We start from the raw sequence: 24,855 nt of genomic DNA on the forward strand, positions 1-24,855 counted from the left end.
TCAGGCTGTTCCCTCCAGCTTCTCCATTACATCTTGAATAACAAGATGATATCTACTTAATGCATAAGAATAACCTCCAGGACATCCTCTCGACTCTGTTTGGAATCTCTCAGCCATTGACACTTTGTCTCATTTCACTCTTCCCCCTTTTGGTTCAGAAGGTTTTCTCAATTCATTGATGCTAAGTCTCAGCGCATTCTAGGGTTTTTCTCAGTCCCTTGATGCTGAGTCTCAGCTCATTCTAGGATTTCTGTCCCACGTTGCCAGGAAGGTCCACACCCCTGGGAGTCATGTCCCATGTAGACAGGGGTAGGGTGATGAGATTGCTTGTGGTGTTGGCTGGAGAGAGAGGCCACATCTCAGCAACAAAAGAGGCTCTCTTGGGGGTGACCCTTAGGCCTAAATTTTAAGTAGACTTGACCTATTGTAGGCTGGTTTTAATGGTTTCAAATTACCAAGCCCTGGAGTCTGAATTCCTTGAGGGAGGGATTCCACCTGAGTTGGGCTTCACCCCTCCCCTGGGGAAGAGAAGGCACAGGCTCCACACAAGCCCTCAAACTACCTTGTTTCTGCCTATGGCTGGGGCAGTTGCAGCCTGAGGAGCCCTGCTGCTGTATCCAAATGCAGTCAAGCCTTTGTAGTGACAAAAGGCCACAAAAACCTCTGTTTCCTTCTTTTTTTTTTCCTTTTTCCGTCAGCCCTGCCCCCTTGGCACCGGGGCAAAAATGAGTGACCTCTGCTTTGACCAGCTGCACCTGAGCTGGGGGACTATTTTTAGTAGTCAGAATTTGTTAATTAATTCCACAATTGGCGTTTGGTTGTGCTTGGCACCTGATGCTGGTAAAGTCTCTTTCCTTTCCCCTCTGGGAAGCAGCCTGTGGGGGAGGGGTGCTGGCCACCGGGACTTGGGGAACTCACAGTTCGGGGGGGGGCTCGTAGCCAGTCCAGCTGGTCCAGATTGGGGTACGCTGTATGTCCGGCCACTGATGTGGCCCCAGAAGCTGTTCTGTACTGTGTCTGGTTATTTAGTAGTTGTTCTGGAGGACGAAGGAAAATGCACACATTGTTAAGCCGCCATCTTGGCCCAGAAGCAACAGTTTCTGGTTTTAAAGCTTATTATAAAGCCACAGTGGCCCAAACAGCATGGTACTAGCACAAAGATAGAAGGATTGACCCAAAGGAATTGATTTGAGAGTACAGAAATAGATCACCAAATCTGTGGTCAGCTGATCTGTGACAAGTCTCCCAAGTCCACTGAACTGGGACAAAATAGTCTTTTCAGTAAATGGGCATGGGAGAACTGGAATTCAATAGCCAAAAGAATGAAAGTGGAACCTTACCTTACACCTTTTATAAAATGTGGATCAAAGACCTAAATATAAGAGCCTGTACCATAAAACTCCTAGAAGAAAATACAGGGAAACACCTTCAAGACTTAGTAATAGGAGGTAGCTTCTTAAACTTTACACCCAAAGCACAAGCAATGAAATCAAAAATAGATAAGTGGGAACTCCTCAAAATCAAATGCTTCTGTGCCTCAAAAGAGTTTGTCAAAAAGGTGAAGAGGCAACCAACTCAATGGCAGAAAATATTTGGAAATCTTGTGTTGAATAAAGGTTTCATTTCCTGTGTACATAAAATTTTACAACTCGACAACAAAAGAACAAGCAACCCATTTATAAAATGGGCTGAAGATATGAATAGACATCTTCTGAAGAGCAAATACAGATGGCTGAAAAATACACGAAGAGATGCTCATTTTCATTATCTATAAGGGAAATGTAGATCATGACTATAATGAAATATAACCTCACACCTATAAGAATGACTGTTATTAAACAGGAAACTATAAATGTATTTGGAGAGTTTGTGGAGAAATTGGAACACTTGTGCACTGCTGATTGGAATGAATAATGGTATAGCCACTATGGAAGACAGTCTGGTGGTTCCCTAGAAAACTGAATATCGAGTGGCCCTGTTACCTCACAATAGCACTAACTGATATATACCTTGAAGAGCTAGAAAGCAGTGACACAAACAGGCATTAGCATACCAATGTTCATAGCAGCATCAGTAGACGAGTTGATAAACAAAATGTGGTATGTGCATATGATCGATTATTATGCAGCAGTAAGACGAAATGAGTTCCTGAAGCATATGACTACAGGGATGAACCATGAGGATAAAATGATGAATGGAATAAACCTGACACAAAAGGACAGATACTGTAAGATTTTGCTTTTATGCCTTGGTAAATATAAACTCAGAGGCTTATAATGTAGAATATAGGAACATAGAGATATGCAGAAGCTAGAGATGGGTGAATTGTTAGCTAATGAGGTTGAACTTAAATGTAAGGGAATGGATAGAAGTGAAGACAGATCATTAGTGGGTCTATAAGTAATATTACCATATTGAAGGCCAACATGATTGAAAGGGGTTGTGTAGATCCATGCATCCCACCAGTTGACACTACAAATTCAAATAAGGTATTGTATGAACTAGTTCAAAGGTAGGAATCGTGTACAAAGAGTCAATATTAGGTTATAGGGTGGAAATTATTGCATGTTATGGTCTGTGTTTAACAGGAAGACATCAACAGTACCATAGCAATACCAGGGGTAAATAATTGTGGGGGCAGGGAGAGGTAGAGCACAAGAGTAAACGGACGGTTTGGATTTTCTCTTTGGTGAGGTTGTGTTCACCGGTTATTTTTCCATGCACTATAATTACTTTCCAGAAACCAGCAACCTCCAGTGGGTTCCTAGGCCAGATGAGTGCTGAAACCCAGAGGGGCCAGTCTCTTTAGAACATTAAGTAGTTCCATCCCCCTATCCCATATTATCAGTAGCCCTTTCCAGCATTAAAAGGTTAGAATGTGCATAGCCCAAATACCCCTAAAGGTTGGGAGAAAGATAAAAGAAGAAGGTGGAGTTATAACAGAGAAGATAAGATTTAACAAATGAGTATGACTGTTGAATCATTATATTGATATTTCTTTTAGTCTCCAGTGTCTTAGAGCAGCTAGAAGGAAAAAAACTAAAATTGTGGAATTGTAACCCATAACAGACTCTGAAATCTGTTTTATAACTACTTGATACAATGTACTAGGAAATTTATTGCTTTTTCATATATTCATTGTATTTCACAGTTTAAAATATATATATATATATATACCTGTTACCTATTTTTCTCAAGATGAAAGATTTTTTTCAAACCCTCAAACCTGGACCAAATTGAAATAAACTTTGTATATATAGAGAATGTGACTAAATTTCTGACAGTATGGTGTGTGACTATTTTTTTTTCTGGCGTGTGACTATTTTAAAATTATTTTTAACATTTTATTTTGAAGAAATTTCAGACCTTACAGAAAAGTTGTAAGAATAGTATAATGAAGTATGCCCTTCACCTAGATTACTGATACTTATATTTTGCTACATTTGTCCATATCATCTGCTGTATGAATGTTTGTGTGTTTGTATGTATTTATAACTACTCCCCCCAAAAAAGCATTTTGAAGTAAATTGTAGAGACCATGACTGTTTACTCCTAAGTACTTTAGCATATATCTCCTAAGAACAGGATATTCTCTTACATGACCGTGGAACAATTGTCAAATGTAGGAAATTTAATATTGTTAAAGCAATTTTTTAATATATAGTCCGTATTCAAATTTTTTATAGCATTTCTTTTTCTGATGCTTATCTGATCCAGGATCACACATTGCATTTAGTTGTTGTATAGTCTCTTTTCAGTCTGGAATTATTCCTCACTTTGTCTTCATAGCACTCACATTTTTTAGTAGTGTAGGTTATTTAATTTGTGGTCTCTCTCAGTTTGGGTTTGTGTGATTATTTCCGTGTTCTCATAATTAATGATTTTTTTTTAAACTATTTTTTTTTTTAATTGAAAGTAATCTATGCACAAAGTAAAGTCAAGCCAAAATGTTTAAACGTCCTTGTCTGGCTACTTTGTGAAATAGAAAATAGTCCTGTTATGTTGGCTAACTTTACATATATGGTCCTTAAAAGTATTATTTGAAGTGAACTTCACGGATGGGAAGCACCAGCCCAAGGACCATATATAGGCCTCTGCTGAAGTTCATAACTCATCCTGTGAACCAGGAATTGTATTTTCATGGCATTAGGTCATTAAGGGTAATAGCCTCTAAAGACAAGCAGATGAGGTATAATCCTTGCAAATGTGATTACATTTTCTCATTTGTCTGACTCATGCTTGCACTTTCCCATTTGCTTTTTCTTTCCTGAGCCAGACTTTAGTTTTCTTTTGCCCTCAGCTATTACTGCATTGTCTTCATGGATTTCCCCCCATTCGTACTTTGTCCTGTCAGTACAATTAATAATCTATGCGTCTAGATTTGTCTTTCCTAAAGCATGGCTTCTAACCAGGCCACCTTAGTGTCTTTTCTTATTTTGCTATATATACCATTACTATTATAGATTAAGATATTTTAAAGGGTACTGGAATAAAAAGTATTCCTTATAGTGAAATGATAAGATTGGGGGAAAGTATAGGGGAATTGAAAATGTCCAGGGGGAAAAATCCTCACTTTTTTCCTTAATTTTTTAAGTGTTTTTATGTCTCTAAATATATTTTCAAATTATGCTTTTTATAAACAAACTAAATTGCACACAGTATATTTTTGCTCTTAAGTTAGAAGTGATCAAATTGACAGTTGGGGTTTTAAAAAATTTAAAACATTTGAATTTTTCCAAAATCTTTTCATAGAAGATGAGATTTTCTTCCAATAACTTCAGAATTTATAGAAATTTTACCTAAGGTAAAAGGGAAATAATTTGTTTTTCATCTTGAAATAACCTTAAGTTCATTTCCCCTATATGAATTAAATAGGGTTGATGCTGGAAATATTAGTGCTACAAAACAAAAAGGGGTCTTCTGGGAAATATAAGATTTTTTTCTCCTGAGGTATTTCGTTTTTATTGCTTACATAAGAAAGAAGCTTTCTGAAAGCCCCATTTTACTTAGCAGTGGTCACTTTTAAAATTATGAATACATGTTGACTGGATGCTCTTACAGTTCTGGCTCTGGCAGTACTAGATTATGGCTGTGTGTGTCCATTACTGTGGACATTTATTTTGGGTCTGCCTAGGAGAAAGAAATTGGAATTCTCAATAGAGTGGTCTTTTTTTGTTTGTTTGTTTCAATTAGAGGACATGTAAGAAAAGTTGTACACAGTTTTCTGGATGTCTATATAAAGTAGTTCTGCTGTACTATATTTACTTTATACAGAACACAAACTTGGTAGTTCTGCAGTTATGGTTCAGTATTCCTCAGACTCCATGTCTAACATTTACGCATTTGCTCTGTCCTTTTTGGCAGGTGAGATGTCCCATCATGATATTCTGGATGCAACTTCCCAAGGAATAAATGTCATCCTTTGTGAACACAGCAACACTGAACGAGGCTTTCTTTCTGACCTTCAAGATATGCTGTGTGCTCACTTGGAGAATAAGATTGATATTATCCTGTCAGAGACAGACAGAGACCCTGTTCATGTGGTCTAACACATACAGGAACGACATGTTGACCCAATCTACAAATCAGTTGGATCCCAAGTTGAATGTGTAACATGAGTTTATGGAGTCGGTATATTTCTGGAGGAATGTCTTAAGAGTGTGAATTATCATTTCTGGTATTTTAATCTGGCTTACCAAATGTTCTGTAGTTCATAAGGTGAAAACTACCTTTTAAAGAACAAATATTCATTATAAATTCTAGGAAACATTGACTAAAATTGTTGATTAACATTCTTGGTAAGTAGCTCAAGTAATCCTCTCCTCATTTATATAGGATGTATCAATATAGCTGTATGTGTACCGGATTAGTGTAAAAATATACTTAAAAAATTGGGGATTAGAACACTTGGCTAGTAGCCTCTTTAGGGGTAATAAAGTCTATCTATATGTCCCTGTTCCTGTTTCACGTGTCTCCCACCAAATTTTAGAATGAGAATGAGATTTATTAGTAATCTGAAAATATACATATGGAGGGATTGACTTTTGGCAGAACAGCATAAAGAGCTCTGCTGACCTGCTTCCCCAGTGAAACTGGTGAAAATTACACAAATACAAGTCAGAGCCTCTGGAAACATCCCTAAGGGTAAACAGCAAATGATGAAATACCTATTCAGAAAAATCTGTGAAAATTCAGTGAGAAAGGTCAGAGTCCGTGGTATTTGAATTAAGACTGCTGTCTTCCTCTTCCCGCCCAGCTCAGTGAAGGATAGACTCCACTCTAGGCTGCTGCAGCCAAGAACACAGGACTCCTCCTCTCCTGTCCTGGAGGGCTTTCTTCTGAGGAGAAGGACTTCAGTGTTTCCCATCTTGTTCTTAGGTCAAAATGTGGGGTGACTCTGGAAAATACTTGGGAAACAAAAACAGGAAAATTGAACAGCCCACTTCTAAGTAACCAGTGGGTCAAAGATGAAATAAAAAGAGAAGTAAATGCTTTGAGATTAATGAAAATGATATAATGCAGCAAAATTTATGGAATATAGCTAAAACTAAAGAGATTAGAGGGAATTTTATAGGGTACATATCTGTATGTTAAGAAAGAAGAAAGATGTGAAATCAGTATTCTAACCTTTGACACAAGGTCATGGGAAATTTTCTTACAGGAAACCCTCTACAGCCTTTCTCAATCACTTGACAGCCTTGCTCAACATTATCTGCATGGCTCATACTATCTAGGAGGCTATGAATGGGTGGGACTATTGGCAGGATATGAACGGGGGACTCACATCAAGTCACAGAACCCGGCTTATCAGGCACTCTTATAGGGGACCATGTGGCCCTCCCATTCCCCTCTCCCCCAAGGCCTCCTGCATATCAGGCCGAGTCCTTACCCACCTCCCAAAGTGACTAATGAACAATTCTTATTAAATAGGTACTCCTCGTGGCAGTACTTTTTGCTCTTTCCCCACTATAGCTATTGACACTTAACACACTGCCTGGCTCCCCTGGGCCAGGCAAAATAGGGCCTGTGTGAAACTGCCCCTGCCAATCAAGGTAATAAATGCTGCAATATAATTTGCAACAAGGTACCTGTAATCTAAAGAAAGGGAGTCATACTTACAATTTCCCCATGTAGTAGTCTTTTTTGGCCAAGTCAAAGCCTCCACCAGTGAAGGGCCTTTAACCATCAATTATACCAACCTTAATGCACAAGTCTTGCCATCAAAGCTCCTATACTTAACATTGTCAAATTAATACAAGATATACTCAGGAACACAGGCAATTGCTTTGTTGTGATTTACTTGGCCAGTAACCAAAGAATCCTAACTACTGCCACCTGGACCTTAACGAACTCTACAAACAAAGCACTCTACAAACTAACACTATATAACTGATCTCCAATTAAGGGGCAATGCTAAAGAGGTCCTCTGATAGGACCTAGCCACACTCAACTCATTTACAAGAGTGAAATTGGACAATAGCACCCCAGAAAATCAAAGGGCCATCAAACTCTGTCAAGTTTCTGGGCATCATCTGGTCCTGTAAGACCTCATCTGAGATCCCCCTCACCATCAAATAGAAGCCCACCTCATCTATTTAGACCTCACTTATTAAGATTTTTCATATTTTGGAGTTAACATACCCCACATCCCCCACTCTAATTACAGCCCATATGCAAAATTGCAAATAAACTTGCTTTCCACTGGGGAGAGCCCTAAACACATGCCTTAGAATTGGCACAACAGGCCATTTCCCAATCCATGCCCCTTGTCCCACCAGGAATGGACTTTAGTCTTAGCCTTTGGACTAAGCTTGGCAAATAGTGGCATTCTTTGTTTGTTTGTTTGGAAAGGGCAGTTCCTGTCTGCTTATTGGCTTCTTCTAGAGATAGAACAGCTTGCAGGACCACAACTGGTCCGCTTGCATATGCATATTCCCATGATGCCATGTAAGATAGTTTCCCCGCAGAAGCCTTGCTTATAGAATGGAAATGGTATCTACAGAAGGGGGCTAAATCTGACAGAGCCTTTTTCAAGTTACAGATGGATGTGGCTTCCCCCTTGTTCAGCCCCTTGCCCACAGATCCTGAGATGCTGTGATGGTACCCACACTGCTCCCTTCACTAGCTAACTGGGGAGCCCTTTGGGACCTGATAATAGAAAAGGAATCGATATACTATCATTGTATGCAGTACTGCTCACTGTAGGGCCATGGCATATCACCAGGCCTTAAACACTGCACTTACCCAAGATGGCTGTTTGAGGTAAGCACCGTTGGCAAAGCTGGAAATGGGTCGGTTATCCAACATCTGAATCTTCACTGATTCTTGGATGGTGGCCAAAGGGCTGGTGGGGATCAGACCAATAGAAACAATTTTCTCATACAAGGAAGGCCCTTGTGGGGAGCTCCACATTGGGAAACAGCTTTCAGCTTCACCCTTTTCACCCATGCTCAACTCACTATTCAAGGACACTGCTGATAAACTACCTGAAATTCATTGCTACACAGTGTATTCAGCAGGTCACTCAGAGACTACCCAGTTAGGACCCCCAAGCTTCCCCGACACACTGGCATGGCACTCTTGGGATCATAGCATCTTGGAACTCAGAGTGGGCACATAGAAAGGAATTGCCTCTAGACCCATCATTAGCCAAAATAGTTAATAAGGCTGTGACTGTGCTCCAAAACCAAACATTGGCATCCCATAGCTGGGATCATGTTCCATGGGGGGTTGGGGGATATGTGTAAACCCTTTTCTCACAGCCATATTTATTACATAGGACCACTTCCCATTACTGCCAGAGCTACCAGGAAATAGAGGTTTTTGCTTCCAGACCAAGCAGTGGAATGTTCTGGGTTACTTTTAGAGGTGAAGAGAAGTTACACCTGGTAGATGTCAGTCACGTAATAAAAGACCTCCTTTTACTCTTCCATGAGTATCTATTACCCATGACAAGACACAATACCCAGGCTGACGAGCAGCAGACATAGAGCAAGTCTGTGAGAATACATTATGCAATTTCTTAGAAAGGGAGACATACCAACCAAGTCTGGCTGTCATGATACAAGCAGCAGCCCCAGAAGTTGGTTTCTGCCTACCAGTGCAATGTCACTGTTGACCCTGGCTCTGGGTCTTAGTTTTTGCAGTCTGCTTGGGTTACAGGCTTACTTACCCACCCATAAGGCCTCACCTCGTAGGTCCAAGAATGCTCAAACAATACTTGGATAATCCTAAAATTGTACCCAGGGATTGGACAGAGATTGCTGGCTGTCGCGTCTCAACCACTTGTGCCCAGCATGCCACATGGTGTGGTTAATAACCTAGAGCTATCCAACCTATATATCAAATAGTTCACATTTGATTGGCATCACATTGGCATCAATGCACGAATGACCCTTGATCCAGGCATAACCAAAATAAAATTCTCATACAGCACCAACAGTCTCATGAGTATAATCAAATCAACTCTGCCCGTGGGGTTGTTTTCGCTTGTTCTGAGGCAAAAGCTTGGATTGCAAAGAGGTCCTACAAAGAATTAACACCCAACTGGCAAATACTGTGGATAAAACATATTCCTCCTGTGGAGGGAAGTGCAGGGCACCATGTGTGACATGCAGCCAAAGCCTTTGCTTGGTGCAACCCAGAGTACCCCTGACTTTTTTTTTTTTTTTTTCTTTAAAGGAAAGACAGAGAGAAGGAAGGAAGAATAGAAGGAAGGAAGGAAGGAAGAAAGGGAAACATTTTTTCTTGTTTTTTTTTTTTTATTGTATTTTGTTTTTCCGTTTTTTGTTACATGGGCTGGGGCCGGGAATCGAACCGAGGTCCTCCGGCATAGCAGGCAAGCACTTTGCCCGCTGAGCCACCGCGGCCCACCCTACCCCTGACTTTTAATCATGGAGCTCTTTAACAACCATTTTACAGAAACCTGCAGAGAAACCATGAGTAGAGCTGCTCAATGGTACTTAAAAGTCCATGACAAAATTCCCCATCCTTTATGGATTGCTACTTGGGAGGGTAACTATCTCCAGCTCCAGACTGATGCCTGGCAATCACCACCTTGCCTCTGACAACATTGCTTATTCCACGAGTTTGCTGATGGAGACAACACTGCTTGTGACCACCACTGAAGGTCACCGACTGCTGTTCCTATCACCCTGATGAACCAGAGTCACTTGTACGCTCAAGCCAGCTAATGAATCCAGACACTGACCTTGAGAAATGGGAAGGAGAGCCTTCAAAATATTACTTGGCTGAAATGATAGCCTGCTTCATTTGATGCAGGGGCTCCACTGCATCAAATGATAGGGGCTCCACTTATGTGATGCTTATCACCATGAGTTGTACCTTCCATGACTGTACAGCCGCCTTCTACTACTATGTGATGCTTATCACCATGAGTTGTACCTTCCATGGCTGTACAGCCGCCTTCTACTACTCCCTAGCAAACGGGACACTGAAGGCCCATATGTGCCTTCGGGTCCTTTGCATGATCTTTTGTCCCTCTGTAAGCTAATAAGGACTGATAAAACAACAAATAGATTCCCTACTCCAGGTAGTCTTGAATAACCGCCTAGCCTTATACTACTTCTTGACCAAAGGGGTTTTCTGCACCATAAGAAGCACCTCTTGCTAAATGTATATTAATAATTTGAGGCAGGTCAAAATCATTTTCCAAAAGATGGCCCAAGAGATAAAAGTGTCTCAAAATAGAACCAAGGTTTTCAACAGATACCTCAGACTTTAAGAATCCTCTGACATTTTCTCCTGGCTATCCCCTTTCTTGGTTTTACTATTTATTGGTATTTTTATAATAGCCAACATCCTCTAGTGCCTTATGCACTGGCTTGATAGTGCTGTATACCTGGTAGTTAGTATCAACCATCCAAATAGATGCTGAGACATTGAAGGATGGATTGTCTTATCATTTTTTGTGTGTGCTGCACTGGCATCTCTCTTACTTGGGCTAAGCCACTTGCCTCAACATTGACCTTCGGCCTAGTCAATAAAAAATCTTCAACTCCTGGGGCCTTTATTCTCCAGAGCTCATCCACATCTGCAGTCAAAATCCACACCTCATCACCCAGAACTTAGAGTTGGCCCAAAATGTAAGCTAACCATCTCCACTACTCTCAGACCCCCAGTCCCTTTCCCTTTTCATATATCGTTTTGATTTAAACTAACCAATCCTTGACCACTGCAGGAAATCTACTAATCTCTACCTCTGGACCCTGCTGCTGGTTGAGCCACTTGAGCAGATCTTGTGTCCCCTTGATCATTTATGGCATCTCTCTTCTGCTGGGACCTGTAACAAATTATTTTTTCTCATGCATTATGGTCTCAGTTTCCCATTTTGTCAAACCTGACCTCCACCCAGAACCAAATTTAAAATCCAGTTTAACTAATTCAAAACACCTAACAATTATAGGTATATTCCCAAGATAAATAGCTACACAAAAATTTGCATGCAAATGTTACAGCTGCATTATTAATAGCCAACAGATGGAAACAAACCAAGTGTCCGTCAACAGACAAATGAATAAACAAACTGTAGTATTTCCTTACAATGGACAGAATAAGAAAATCTATACAGACAGATAATAGATTAGTGGTTGCATAGGGCTAGGAGAGTGGGGTGGAAAGATATGTAGGGAATTGGGGCAGAAAGTTTAAAGGTACAGGGTTTCTTTTTGAGGTGATGAGAATGTCCTAAAATTGTGGTTTGCTCATGTGTGTGACTATACTAAAAACCATTGTAAATTGGGTAAGACATGAGATTTTGTTGGTTTGCCCAGAGTGATGCCCCAATGAATCCCAGAGAGATTTGATCAGTGAGCGGAAAAGTATTTGCAAAGTCCCCTTTGGGGAATGGTGAGAACAGGGGAAAATTCAACTTCCCCAAGTTGAATTCTTTTTTTTTTTTAGAATTTAGGTATCAGATATTATGTCATATATTTCAAACAAAAATACGTTTCCTGAATACAATAGTACATAATTGTTGGGAAATTTTGAACATAAAGATTTATTAAGAATAGGAATAAAAATTACATCATCATCTAAAATTAGTATTTTAAATACTTTATGGCATTTTCATGCAGCATCCTTTCACTCTATATGTGTATAGAGGTGTATATATTTCTAACTAGACTACATAAAATTTCTGTTTCTGCTTTTTACTACTTGAGATTAGATAAAGAGGATTGTCTTTTTCCTGAAATGATATTGAAACAAATATATTTTAAGATCTTTTCAATATTCCATGGTAAGGATTTACTCATGCACTGTCGGGAATATTTGACAGTTCTTAAACTGTCAATTCTTAAACAAGAACTTTGAAAACATTTATGTTATATCATTAGGACAGACAATCAGGACTGGGAATAGAGTGATTGAAATGAATATAAATGTTTTAAAAGTGTCAAATCCTATTGAACCATTTTTTCAGGAGAATTCCATAGTCCAGTAAATATATGAAAAAGCCATAAAATTTTAATATTTAGTATTTAGTTTTGATAAAAAGGATTTATAAATTGAAGTATTCATATCAGAGTTATATAGTTGTCTTGTTCCCTGAAATCCCAATTTAAAGATTAGATGATTTTACAAGGTTATTTTTCCGTTTCAAACCTTGATTTCTGCTCATGTTCCATTCATCTAAAAAGAAACAACTTAAATGGCCAGTGAGTTATAAATGTTCTGCTTATGTATGAATCAAAGTACTCCTACAAGTTACTTGAATATATTCACAGAAAAAACAGTGCTCCAGATGAAAATAGCAAATAAGGCAATTTCCAAGTAGGCAGCAACAATGATTGACTTCCATAAACATCCAAAACTTCAGACCCAGAATGAAAGCTCCCAGTATATCAGGTAGCTAGAATAATATTGGAAATAATGAAGCCTCAACAAAATTTACATTGTAGCAGTCACAAGGAATCAATGATAGAAGCTCTAGTTCTGTTTTCTTAAAGATAATACATTAAATAAACAAAATTTGATTCAGCAATGACAGGAATGAACTATCAATCCATGAAAAATCATGAATGAATTTCATAAACACTATACTGAGCAGAATAAGACATACACAAAAGGCTATATATAATGTGCTTCTATTTACATGAAATTCTAGAACAAGCAAAATAAGGCTATGATATGGGCAAGAATTCAATGAAAAGAGGGTAAGGGCACTTTCTAGGTGGAAGTTATGTTCTATATCTTGAAAGAACTATGCATGTGTATATATATGATAAAACTAACTGAATATTCATTTAAGATTTATATATGTTTATTTCACATTAAAGAAAATTCTGTAAATAAATATTGAACTCTAGTGAATAATCAGCATGATGAAGTATTTAGAAATATTTCCTGCAATTTACTGATGTCTGCAATTTACTTTGAAATACACTAAAAACATAATGACTTGATGGATGGATATAAAGGTATGTGATTAAGTTTAATAAACTGTTAATGGAAAATATTGCTTTAGGATTCCATAATAAAATTTGGAAAAGTATCAAAACTATAGTACTACATCACAATGTTTTTGCTTGTCTTTTACTGAGCAAGAGTTTCAAAGAAGTATATGGTATTAAATAGTTAGGTGTTTGATTACTTTTAAGTGTTCAGCATGAAGTTTAAAATTATAACCATCTGCTGGGAGAATCCTGCAGAGGTGCTACTTTGGAGTTTATGTTTCAATCAACAAGATCAGATGGAAAAAAATTAGCTTCAGGTTTCTTACAAAGGCTTAAGATAGACAAATTTTAGCAGATCCATTCAAAAAAATACTATTCAGGAATGGAAAGGACAAAATGTACCAATAGACAAAACCATAAATGTAAATCTCAAAATGGTTATGCTGATATAGAAATCCTACCCATATAAGGTAATAATTAGAAATTTTTAGGATTCCCAAACCCAAGTTGAATTCTTGATATTCTCACAAGCAGTGTGGACAACCAAAGCTAAAGGCTGAGCCCCCAGTCTTGGGGTTTGTTCATATGAAACTTAACCCCACAAAGGATAGGTCAAGCTTACTTAAAATTAGGCCTAAGGACTTCCGGAGAAGACGGTCGCTTAGTAAGACGCGCGGGTCTTAGTTCCTCCTCCAGAAAAGCAACTAAAGAAACAGAAACAATACCAAACAGCTCCCGGAGTCACGACAGAGACCAAAAAAGACAGCGTACCCCATTCTGGAATGGCTGAACGGGTAGGGAGAATCCACTGCGGTGAGATACCCGAGGGGTGCACGTTTTCCCGGCTGGGGCGGCTGGCGACTGGGGTCCCCTCCACGCACGTGGCTCCCCGGTCTGACTGGGAACATTGGATAGCGGGGCCCTCCCGTCACGCTTGGCGTCTCGGGCCAGCTGGGCAATTTGGACCGGCACTCCCCCAAGCCACAACCAGCGACCCCTGCCTCCACGCGCGGTTTCCCGGGCCGACTGCCCCGCAGACAAACGACCGCCACGAGCGCCACCTACTGGGCAGGAAAAGAAAAACAGAGCCCAGAGATTCCACAGAAAAACCTTTCAACCAGCTGGGTCCCGCACCCAGGGAAATCTGATCAAATGCCCAGACACCAGCAGAAAATAATGGATGATGCTCGGAAAATTGAAGATATGGCCCAATCAAAGGAACAAACCAATAGTTCAAATGAGATACAGGAGCTGAGACAACTAATGCTGAATATACGAACAGAAATGGAAAATCTCTTCAAAAACCAAATCAATAAATTGAGGGAGGACATGAAGAAGATATGGGCTGAACAAAAAGAAGAAATAGAAAATCTGAAAAAACAAATCACAGAACTTGTGGGAGTGAAGGACAAAGAAGAAAAAATGGAAAAAACAATGGATACCTACAATGGTAGATCTAAAGAGACAGAAGCTACAATTAGTGAACTGGAGGATGGAACAACTGAATTCCAAAAAGAAACAGAAACTATAGGGAAAAGAATGGAAAAACTTGAGCAGGGAATCAGGGAACTGAATGACAATATGAAGCGCACAAATATACGTGTTGTGGGTGTCCCAGAAGGAGAAGAGAAGGGAAAAGGAGGAGAAAAACTAATGGAAGAAATTATCACTGAAAATTTCCCAACTCTTATGAAAGACCTAAATATACAGATCCAAGAAGTGCAGCGCACCCCAAAGAGAATAGACCCAAATAGGCGTTCTCCAAGACACTTACTAGTTAGAATGTCAGAGGTCAAAGAGAAAGAGAGGATCTTGAAAGCAGCAAGAGAAAAACAATCTGTCACATACAAGGGAAACCCAATAAGACTATGTGTAGATTTCTCAGCAGAAACCATGGAAGCTAGAAGACAGTGGGATGATATATTTAAATCACTAAAAGAGAAAAACTGCCAACCAAGACTCCTATATCCAGCAAAATTGTCCTTCAAAAATGAAGGAGAAATTAAAACATTTATAGACAAAAAGTCACTGAGAGAATTTGTGACCAAGAGACCAGCTCTGCAAGAAATACTAAAGGGAGCACTAGAGTCAGATATGAAAAGACAGAAGAGAGAGGTATGGAGTAAAGTGTAGAAAGAAGGAAAATCAGATATGATATATATAATACAAAAGCCAAAATGGTAGAGGAAAATATTATCCAAACAGTAATAACACTAAAAGTTAATGGACTGAATTTCCCAATCAAAAGACATAGAATGGCAGAATGGATTACAACCCAGCAATACCACTGCTAGGTATCTACTCAAAGGACTTAAGGGCAAAGACACAGACGGACATTTGCACACCAGTGTTTATAGCAGCATTATCTACAATTTCAAAGAGATGGAAACAGCCAAAATGCCCATCAACAGACGAGTGGCTAAACAAACTGTGGCGTATACCTACGATGGAATATTATGCAGCTTTAAGACAGACTAAACTTATGAAGCATGTAATAACATAGATGGACCTAGAGAACATTATGCTGAGTGAGTCTAGCCAAAAACTAAAGGACAAATACTGTATGGTCCCACTGATGTGAACCGACATTCGAGAATCAGCTTGGAATATATCATTGGTAACAGAGACCAGCAGGAGTTAGAAACAGGGTAAGATAATGGGTAATTGGAGCTGAAGGGATACAGACTGTGCAACAGGACTAGATACAAAAACTCAAAAATGGACAGCACAATAATACCTAAGTGTAATGTAACTAGGTTGGAACACTGAATGAAGCTGCACCTGAAATATGGTTTTTTGTTTGTTTGTTTGTATCTTTTGTTTTTGTTTTTTTCTTTTTCCTTTTTATATATATATATATTTTTATTAGTATTATTATTTTAATTCTCTTCTCTATATTAACATTCTATATCTTTTTCTGCTGTTTTGCTAGTTCTTTTCCTAAATCGATGCAAATGTACTAAGAAATGATGATCATACATCTATGTGATGATACTAAGAATTACTGAGTGCATGTGTAGAATGGAATGATTCTAAATGTTGTGTTAATTTCTTTTCTTTTTTTGATTAATAAAAAAAATTAAAAAAAAAAAAAAAGAAAAGGAAAAAAGAAAAAAATTAGGCCTAAGAGTCACCCCCAAGAGAACCTCTTTTGTTGCTCAGATGTGGCCTCTGTCTCCAGCCAACACAACAGGCAAACTCACCACCCTCCCCTGTCTACGTGAGACATGACTCCCAAGGGTGTGGCCCTTCCTGGCCACGTGGGACAGAAATCTGAGAATGAACTCCGTCTCAGCATCAAGGGACTGAGAAAAACCCTAGAATGAGCTGAGACTCAGCATTAAGGGATTGAGAAAATCCTCTCAACCAAAAGGGGGAAGAGTGAAATGAGACAAATGGCTGAGAGATTCCAACCAGAGTTGAGAGGTTATCCTGGAGGTTATTCTTATGCATTAAGTAAATATCATCTTGTTATCTAAGAGGAAATGGAGAGGGTGGAGGGAACCGCCTGAAAATGTAGAGCTGTGTTCCAGTAGCCATGTTTCTTGATGATGATTGTATAATGGTGTAGCTTTCACAATGTGACTGTGATTGTGAAAACCTTGTGTCTTATGCTCCTTTTATCTACCTTGTCAACAGATGAGTAGAACATATGGAATAAAAATAAATAATAGGGGGAACAAATATTAAAATAAATTTAGTTTGAAATGCTAGTGATCAGTGGGAGGGAGGAGTAAGGGGTATGGTGTGTATGTTTTTTGTTTCTGTTTTCGTTTTATTTTTTCTGTTGGCCTTTTGTTTCTTTTTCTGAATTGATGCAAATGTTCTAAGAAATGATCAGGATGATGAGTCTGCAGCTATGTGATGATATTGTGAATTACTGATTGTATATGTAGAATAGAATGATCACATATTGGGAATGTTTGTGTTTCTTTCTGTAATTTTTTTTTATTAATAAAAAAACCCAAACCATTGTATTGTTTAAGTGGGTAAGTGTATGGTATGTGAGTTGTATCTCAATAAAGCTGTTTAAAATATATATATATATGTTCATTGCTGGGGGTTGAATGTCTCCCACAAAAGACATGTTCAAATCTTTATAATCTGTGTTTCTATAAATATGAACCCATTTGTTAATAGGGCTTTTTTCCCCAATCTTTTAAAACTTTGAACATTACTCTTTGTACCACTTCTTTTTTTTTTTATTGTGAAAAATAACATATATTCAAAAAAGCAGTATCTCAAAGCATACCACACAGTCAGTAGTAGAACAGATTTCAGAGTTTGGCATGGGCTACAGTTCCACAAATTAAGGTTTTTCCTTCTAGCTGCTCCAAGACACTAGAGATTGAAAGAAATATCAATATAATGATTCAGCAGTCTTACTGATTTGTTAAACCCTATCTTCTCTGTTGTAACTCCACCTTCTCCTTTGATCTCAGTCTTTAGGGATATTTGGGCTATGTCCATTCTAACTTTTTCATATTGGAAAGGGCTGGTGATAATATGGGTACAGGGATGGGACTAGTTGATGTTCTAGAGAGGCTGGTCCCTCTGGGTTTCAGGACTCATCTGGACTAGGAACCCATCTGGAGGTTGTAGGTTTCTGGAAAGTAATCGTAGTGCATGGAAACTGTAGAATCTCAGATAGAAACCTAGGTGTTCTTTAGGGTTGGCAGGAATGGTCTTGGTTGGGGGTTGGCAAACCATGGTAAATTGCAATATCTAGCTGAAGATTACAAAACGTTAGTAGGACCTTTTGAAGATGTTACTTTTTATTAAGGTGTGGCCAAATTAAATCAGGGTAGGTCTTAATCTGTATGATTAGAGTTGGTCATAGAAAGCCACAGGTATAGCCAGAAACCAGTAGAAGATGAAGCCAAAGAAGAGAGAGGGATCTCCAAAAGATGGGGAATTGAAATCACCAGAACACTATGCAGCCCATGGGGTAAACAAGTCCTGCTAATGCCTTGATTTGGACCTCTGGCTTCCCAAACCAGGAGCAAATAAATTTCTGTTTGCAAAATACCAGTGTGTGGTATTTGTCAGCAGCCCTGAAAAACTAAGACAATCAATATTCACATTACTATTGTTTTATTGTTTTTTAGGTGATTCCCCTAAATTAGTAATTTATAAAAGATGATTAACTCTCAAAATACCAATAGTGATACCTTATTATATACAACCTTAATAATTTATTTTTTTAATACAAAAAAACACCAAATAAATGCAAACAGTCCTATTTTGATCATTTCGTTCTACATATAGTAATTCACAATATCATCACATAGTTGCATATTCATCATCATGATCATTTCTTGGAACATTTGCATCTACTCAGAAAAAGAAAACAGAAAAAAAAATTATGCATACCACACCCCTTACCCCTCCCTTTCATTGATCACTAGCATTTGAAACTAAATTATTTTAACATTTGTTCTCCCTATTATTTTTTATTCCGTATGTTCTACTTGTCTCTTGACAAGGTAGATAAAAGGAGCATCAGACACAAGGTTTTCACAGTCACATAGTCACATTGTGAATGCTATAGCATTATACAATCATCTTTAAGAAACATGGCTACTGGAACACAGCTCTACATTTTCAGGCATTTCCCTCCAGCCTCTTCATCACGTCTTGAATAACAAGATGATATCCACTTAATGTGTAAGAATAACCTCCAGGATAACCTCTCGACTCTGTTTGGAATCTCTCAGCCATTGACACGTTGTCTCATTTCCCTCTTCCCCCTTTTGGTCGAGAAGGTTTTCTCAATCCCTTGATGCTGAGTCTCAGCTCATTCTAGGGTTTTTCTCAATCCCTTAATGCTGAGTCTCAGCTCTTTCTAGAATTTCTGTCCCACATTGCCAGGAAGGGCCACACTCTTGGGAGTCATGTCCCACGTAGACAGGGGAGGGTTGTGAGTTTGCTTGTTGTGTTGGCTGGAGAGAGGCCACATTTGAGCAATAAAAGATGTTCTCTTGGGGCTGACTCTTAGACCTAATTTTAAGCAGGTTTGACCTATCCTTTGTGGGGTTAAGTTTCATATAAACAAACCCCAAGACTGGGGGCTCAGCATATAGCTTTGGTTGTCCACACTACAGCCTTAATTTTGTGCCAGGCACTCTACTAGATGCTTTATAAACATTTTCAATCCTCATAAACAAGAAAACAGGCAATTAAGAGTCACCTCCAGAGAACCTCTTTTGTTGCTCAGATGTGACTTCTCTCTTTAAGCCAACTCAGCAGGTGAACTCACTGCCCTCCCCCCTACAAGGGACATGACTCCCAGGGATATAAATCTCCCTGGTAACATGGGACAGAAATCCTAAAATGAGCTGGGACCTGGCATTAAGGGACTCAAAAAGCCTTCTTGACAAAAAAGGAGGAAGAGGTAAATGAAACAAAATCAAGTTTCAGTAGCTGAGAGATTTCAGAGTCAAGAGGTTATCCTGGAGGTTATTCTTATGCATTAAATAGATATCCTTTTAAGTTTATGATGTATTGGAGTAGCTGGAGTACCTGAAATCGTTGAGCTGTGTTCCAGTAGCCTTGATACTTGAAGATGATTGTATAAAGAGATAGCTTTTACAATATAACTGTGATTGTGAAAACCTGTGTCTGATACTCCTTTTATCCAGGGTATGGGCAGATGAGTAAAAAATATGGATAAAAAAATAAATAACAGGGGGCAACAAAGCGTAAAATAAATTAGGTAGATGGAAATACTAGTGGTCAATGAGAGGGAGGAATAAGGGGTATGGGATATTGAGTTTTTCCTTTTGTTGGAGTGATGCAAATGTTCTAAGAAATGATCCTGGTGATGAATACATATTTATGTGAAGATATTGTAAGCACTTATTTTATACCATGCATGGAATGTATTTGTGTGAGTTTTTGTCAATAAAAATATAAATAAATATTAAATATTTAAGTTTAAATTACACACACAAAAAAAGAATATAGGCATTATTATTCCCATCTTACAGATGAGGAAACTGAAACAGAGAAGCTACATAGTTTGCCCAAGGCCACAAAGCTAGGAAGTGATGAAGCTAGGATACAAACCCTGGCAGTCTAGTCTCGAGCCTGTGTACTTAACCACTTCTTAATCTACCTCTGAAATATATTGACTATAAAACTATGTAACAGCTATGATAGTTAACAGTGCACTGTTTTAAATACCTATGTCAATGATGCGCAAAGGGTATGTAGGGTAGGTTTTTCTGGGGAAAAGGGGTAGAATTCAGTCAAGGACAGCTTGAGCAAATGCATCAAGGAGAAAAACTGAACAATATATTGAAAAAGCTTAAGTAATTCATTTGGTATTTGTCAGGGTGGAATGTTGGAAGCAGGAAAACCACAGCCAGAGATGATGCTTTAAAAATAGCCTTATTGAGAATTGCTGATTGTATATGTAGAATGGAATGATATGTTAATATTTTTGTTTGTTCGTTAATTTTTTTTAATTAATAAAAAAAATATAGAATGAAAAAAAAAAAAAACCTAGGAACAGTGATCCTCAACTGTTTTTCTCCTTGTATCTCCTAAGATTAAGTATCTCCTAAGATACTTAATATCTTAAGTAGCACACTTAAGATATTATTATCATCTCACCTGTAATGGTAACTCACAATGACAGTAAGTGTGCTGGTTTGAAAGGATGAATGTCCCCTAGATTTTAATCTAAATCCCATTTCGTAAAGGCAGAATAATCCCTATTCAATATTGTATGTTTGAATCTGTAATTAGATTATCTTCCTGGAGATGCAGCCCAATCAAGAGTGGTTGTTAAACTGGATTGGGGGAAATGTGTCTCCATCCATTTGGGTGGGTCTTGATTAGTTTCTGAAGTCCTATAAAAGAGGTAACATTTTGGAGAATGAAAGAAATTTGGAAAGAGCAGAGGAATGCTGCAGCACCACGAAGCAGAGAGTCCATGAGCCAGCGACCTTTGGAGATGAAGAAGGAAAACACCTCCCGGGGAGCTTCATGAAACAGGAAGCCAGGAGAGAAAGCTAACAGATGACGTCGTGCTCGCCATGTGCCCTTCCAGCTGAGTGATAAACCATGACTGTGTTTGTCATTTGCCTTCTCACTTGAGAGAGAAATCCTGAACTTCATTGGTCTTCTTGAACCAAGGTATCTTTCCCTGGATGGATGCCTTTGATTGGACATTTCTACAGACTTGTTTTAATTGGGACATTTTCTCGGCCTTAGAATTGTAAACTAGCAACTTATTAAATTGCCCTTTTTAAAAGCCATTCTGTTTCTGGTATATTGCATTCCGGCAGCTAGCAAACTAGAACAGTAAGGATATAATGGGGTTAAAGGTTATGGATTAATTTCTTCAGATAGAGTTCTAGAAGGGGTTAATAGACTAAAGAATTTATGATTGGCTATACATATAGCCAAATCATTTTTGAATGAGATTACTATAATAAATTTTGTAAGTTTCTTTATTGACATGCTAGTTGTGCTATTTGAAGCTGTTATATATCCCAGAAAATGCCTTTTTTAAACATAACAACATACAAATATAAACATTCTTACCACATGCTCATTCCATTCTTGGTATATAATCAATAACTCACAATATCATCATATAGCTGTACATTCATCACCATGATCATTTCTTACATTTGCATCAATTCAGAAAAAGTAAAAAGGAAAAAACTCATATATACAATATCCTCTCACCCCTCCCTCTCATTGACTGCCAGTATTTCCATCTACTCAATATATTTTAGCCTTTGTTTCCCCTACTTTTTTTTTCTATACCCCTTACCACTCCCTTTCATTGATCACTAGCATTTCACTCTACTAAATTTAACATTTGTTCTCCCTATTATTTATTTTTATTCCATATGTTCTACTTATCTGTTGACATGGTAGATAAAAGGAGCATCAGACACAGGGTTTTCACAATCACACGGTCACATTGTGAAACCTGTGTCATTATACAACATCTTTAAGAAACACGTCTACTGGAACACAGCTTTACATTTTCAGGTACTTCCCTCCAGCCTCTCCATTATACCTTAACTAAAAAGGTAATATCTATATAATGTGTAAGAACAACCTCCAGGATAACCTCCCAACTCTGTTTGAAATCTCTCAGTCATTGACAGTTTATTTTGTCTCATTCTTTCTTCCCCCTTTTTGTTGAGAAGTTTTTCTCAATCCCTTGATACTGAGTTTCAGTTTATTCTAGGATTTCTGTCCCACACTGCCAGGAAGATTTACATCCCTGGGAGTCATGTCCCACATAGAGAGAGGGAGGGCAATGAGTTTGCTTGTCGTGTTGTCTGAGAGAGAGAGGCCACATCTGAGCAACGAAAGAGGTTCTCTGGGGATGACTCGTAGGCCTAATTTTAAGTAGGTTTAGCCTATCCTTTGCGGGGATGTTTCATCTGAACAAACCCCAAGATTGAGCACTTGGCCTATTGCTTTGGTTGTCCCCACTGCTTTTGAGAACATCAGGACTTCTCCACATGGGGAGGTTGAATTTTTCCCCTTTCTCGTCATTCCCCCAAGGGGACTTTGCAAATCCTCTTTTATTCACTGTTTAAATCACTCTGGGATTTATCTCAAGTCATTCTGGGATTCTCTGCCATTTTCTTTTAACCCATTCCTGTGGGTACAGACCCATTGTAGGTAGGACTTTTTGATCAGATAATTTCAATTGAGATGTGACTCACCCAGTTCAAGGTGGGGCTTAATCCTTTACTGGAGTCCTTTATGAGAGAATAAAGGACACAGAAAAAGCCTTGAGAGCTCAGAGAGAAATACCCAAAGAAGTTTGGAGAGAGCTTATGGGAGAAAAGCCCCAGAGATGCTAAGAGAAGACCCACAAGAAGCACAGAGAGGAGGCCACTGGAACCAGGAGCTAAAAGCAATGGAACCCAGGAGCGAAGGTCCAGCAGATGCCACAATGTCCCTTGTTATCTGACAGAGGAACCCCCCCAGATGTCCCAGCAGCCTTTCTTCAGAGAGGGTACTGTCTTGTTGATGCTTTCCTTAATTAGGATATTTTCATGGCCTTAGAACTGTAAATTTCTAAGGTAATAAATTCCCATTGTAAAAACCAACCCATTTCTGGTGTATTGCATTTTGGCAACTTTAGCAAAACAAAACACGAGTACTTCCAAATAACTAAAAATACTCCTGGCAAACATCCTTTGTTGTTTGTTTTTTTTTTAAACAAAGCATCAGCTTACATTATTCTTTACTTTCAAGTTTTCTGAACTATTTTGTTACCTTTCTCTTAGAGGTAGTTATCATTTTTGGGTGCTGACTGCTAAATTGTGTAGTTACTTTTTAAACTTTAATGTAAATATGGATATCTGGAGATTTAATTAAGATGCAGACTGATTCAGTAGGCTTGAATAGGGCTCAATCATTTGCTGATGAAAGAAATGCTGCTGCTGCTGCCGGTTTGAGGACCATACTTTGAACTAAATACTTGGGAAGGCTTAAGGGCAAAGTGATATATATCAAATATTAATGATAATTTGGTAATGAGCTTTATATTGTACTCACATGTTTAAAGTTATATTTTCCAAAGCATCAGTAAATCATTTCAAATTTACTTTATCCAATGCATGAAAGATGTTATCAAAACCTCATAAACTGATGAATATTTCATCTTTTTATCCTCAACAAGTTCTATCAGAGAGCCTTCTATGTAGTAGGTCCTCAACATTAATTAAAACAGTTTAATGGCAATTTGAAGAATCAAAATGTAGGAGACGTTAAGGCAGAAATCAAATTTCTACAAAAAGCCTGACAACAAAGTTATTTACTTAACAATTATTCATCTCTCTTATTATCTGTAATAAGGCAGACTACTGTCATGACTTACTGTCATCTGATGGCTGTTCAGGACCAAGTTGAAAAAGTCATCCATCCCATCTCTTAGAATGTAGAAAAATAAATTCTGAACAATGCTAGTGGTTCTACATTTGAATTAGAATTAGCTAAAAAAAAAGTTTACATCTAAGTTCTGTTAGTAATTCTTTTAATTGAAGCAACATTAATCATATATTCAAATAACAAACATGATTCTAAGAAAGCCCAGTCTTTGGAGTATTATACAAACTAATTTAGTATTCCTACACAAGGATTTCAATACTATGCCAAGTTTGTAAAAAGCAAATGTCTGGTATACATCTCCACTGCCTTTTTTTGATAATGATTTTTTTAAAAGCAGAAATTTTTTTAGATGGTGTTCTATCTTGCAAGAGACAAGTAACATAGCACAAGAAATTAGAGCCTTAGCAGTCATAGCACAACTGATACAGCTTAAGCAACACTGATGCTGAAATAAATTAAGAAAAAATATACAATAATTCTGCTAAAAACTTCAGCTGATCTGTAAAGTGCATTCATAAAATTTCTTACAAAGCACTTCAAGATATTTTTAGTCAAAAATCAGCAC

General features: G+C 38.2%; 1 protein-coding gene and 1 long non-coding RNA gene across 6 annotated transcripts in view; one reads left to right on the forward strand and one right to left on the reverse strand.

Moving 5' to 3' along the window:
- NIF3L1 (NGG1 interacting factor 3 like 1) overlaps positions 1–5,950 on the forward strand; it is a 43,800-nt gene extending 37,850 nt beyond the window's left edge. For all 3 annotated transcript variants that reach the window (XM_077154645.1, XM_077154647.1, XM_077154646.1), the window contains one exon: positions 5,365–5,950. In XM_077154645.1, coding sequence (XP_077010760.1) covers positions 5,365–5,549 — 185 coding nt within the window. In that variant the 3' untranslated portion in view covers positions 5,550–5,950. The remainder of the gene's footprint in view (positions 1–5,364) is intronic.
- LOC143677953 (uncharacterized) lies at positions 930–24,781 on the reverse strand. Of its 3 annotated transcripts, none has more exons than XR_013172994.1 (4): positions 24,280–24,781; positions 11,220–11,302; positions 6,168–8,344; positions 930–1,037 (listed from the first exon to the last, which is right to left on the reverse strand). It is a non-coding gene; the product is annotated as an uncharacterized LOC143677953 (long non-coding RNA). The 3 variants fall into 3 exon arrangements; XR_013172995.1 differs by lacking the exon at positions 930–1,037 and having other exon boundaries at positions 6,387–6,407; positions 8,245–8,344; XR_013172993.1 differs by lacking the exon at positions 930–1,037 and having other exon boundaries at positions 5,061–8,344.
- Between the last annotated feature and the right edge of the window lie 74 nt (positions 24,782–24,855).

This window comes from Tamandua tetradactyla, chromosome 3 (assembly GCF_023851605.1).
Source record: "Tamandua tetradactyla isolate mTamTet1 chromosome 3, mTamTet1.pri, whole genome shotgun sequence".
Classification (NCBI taxonomy): domain Eukaryota; kingdom Metazoa; phylum Chordata; class Mammalia; order Pilosa; family Myrmecophagidae; genus Tamandua; species Tamandua tetradactyla.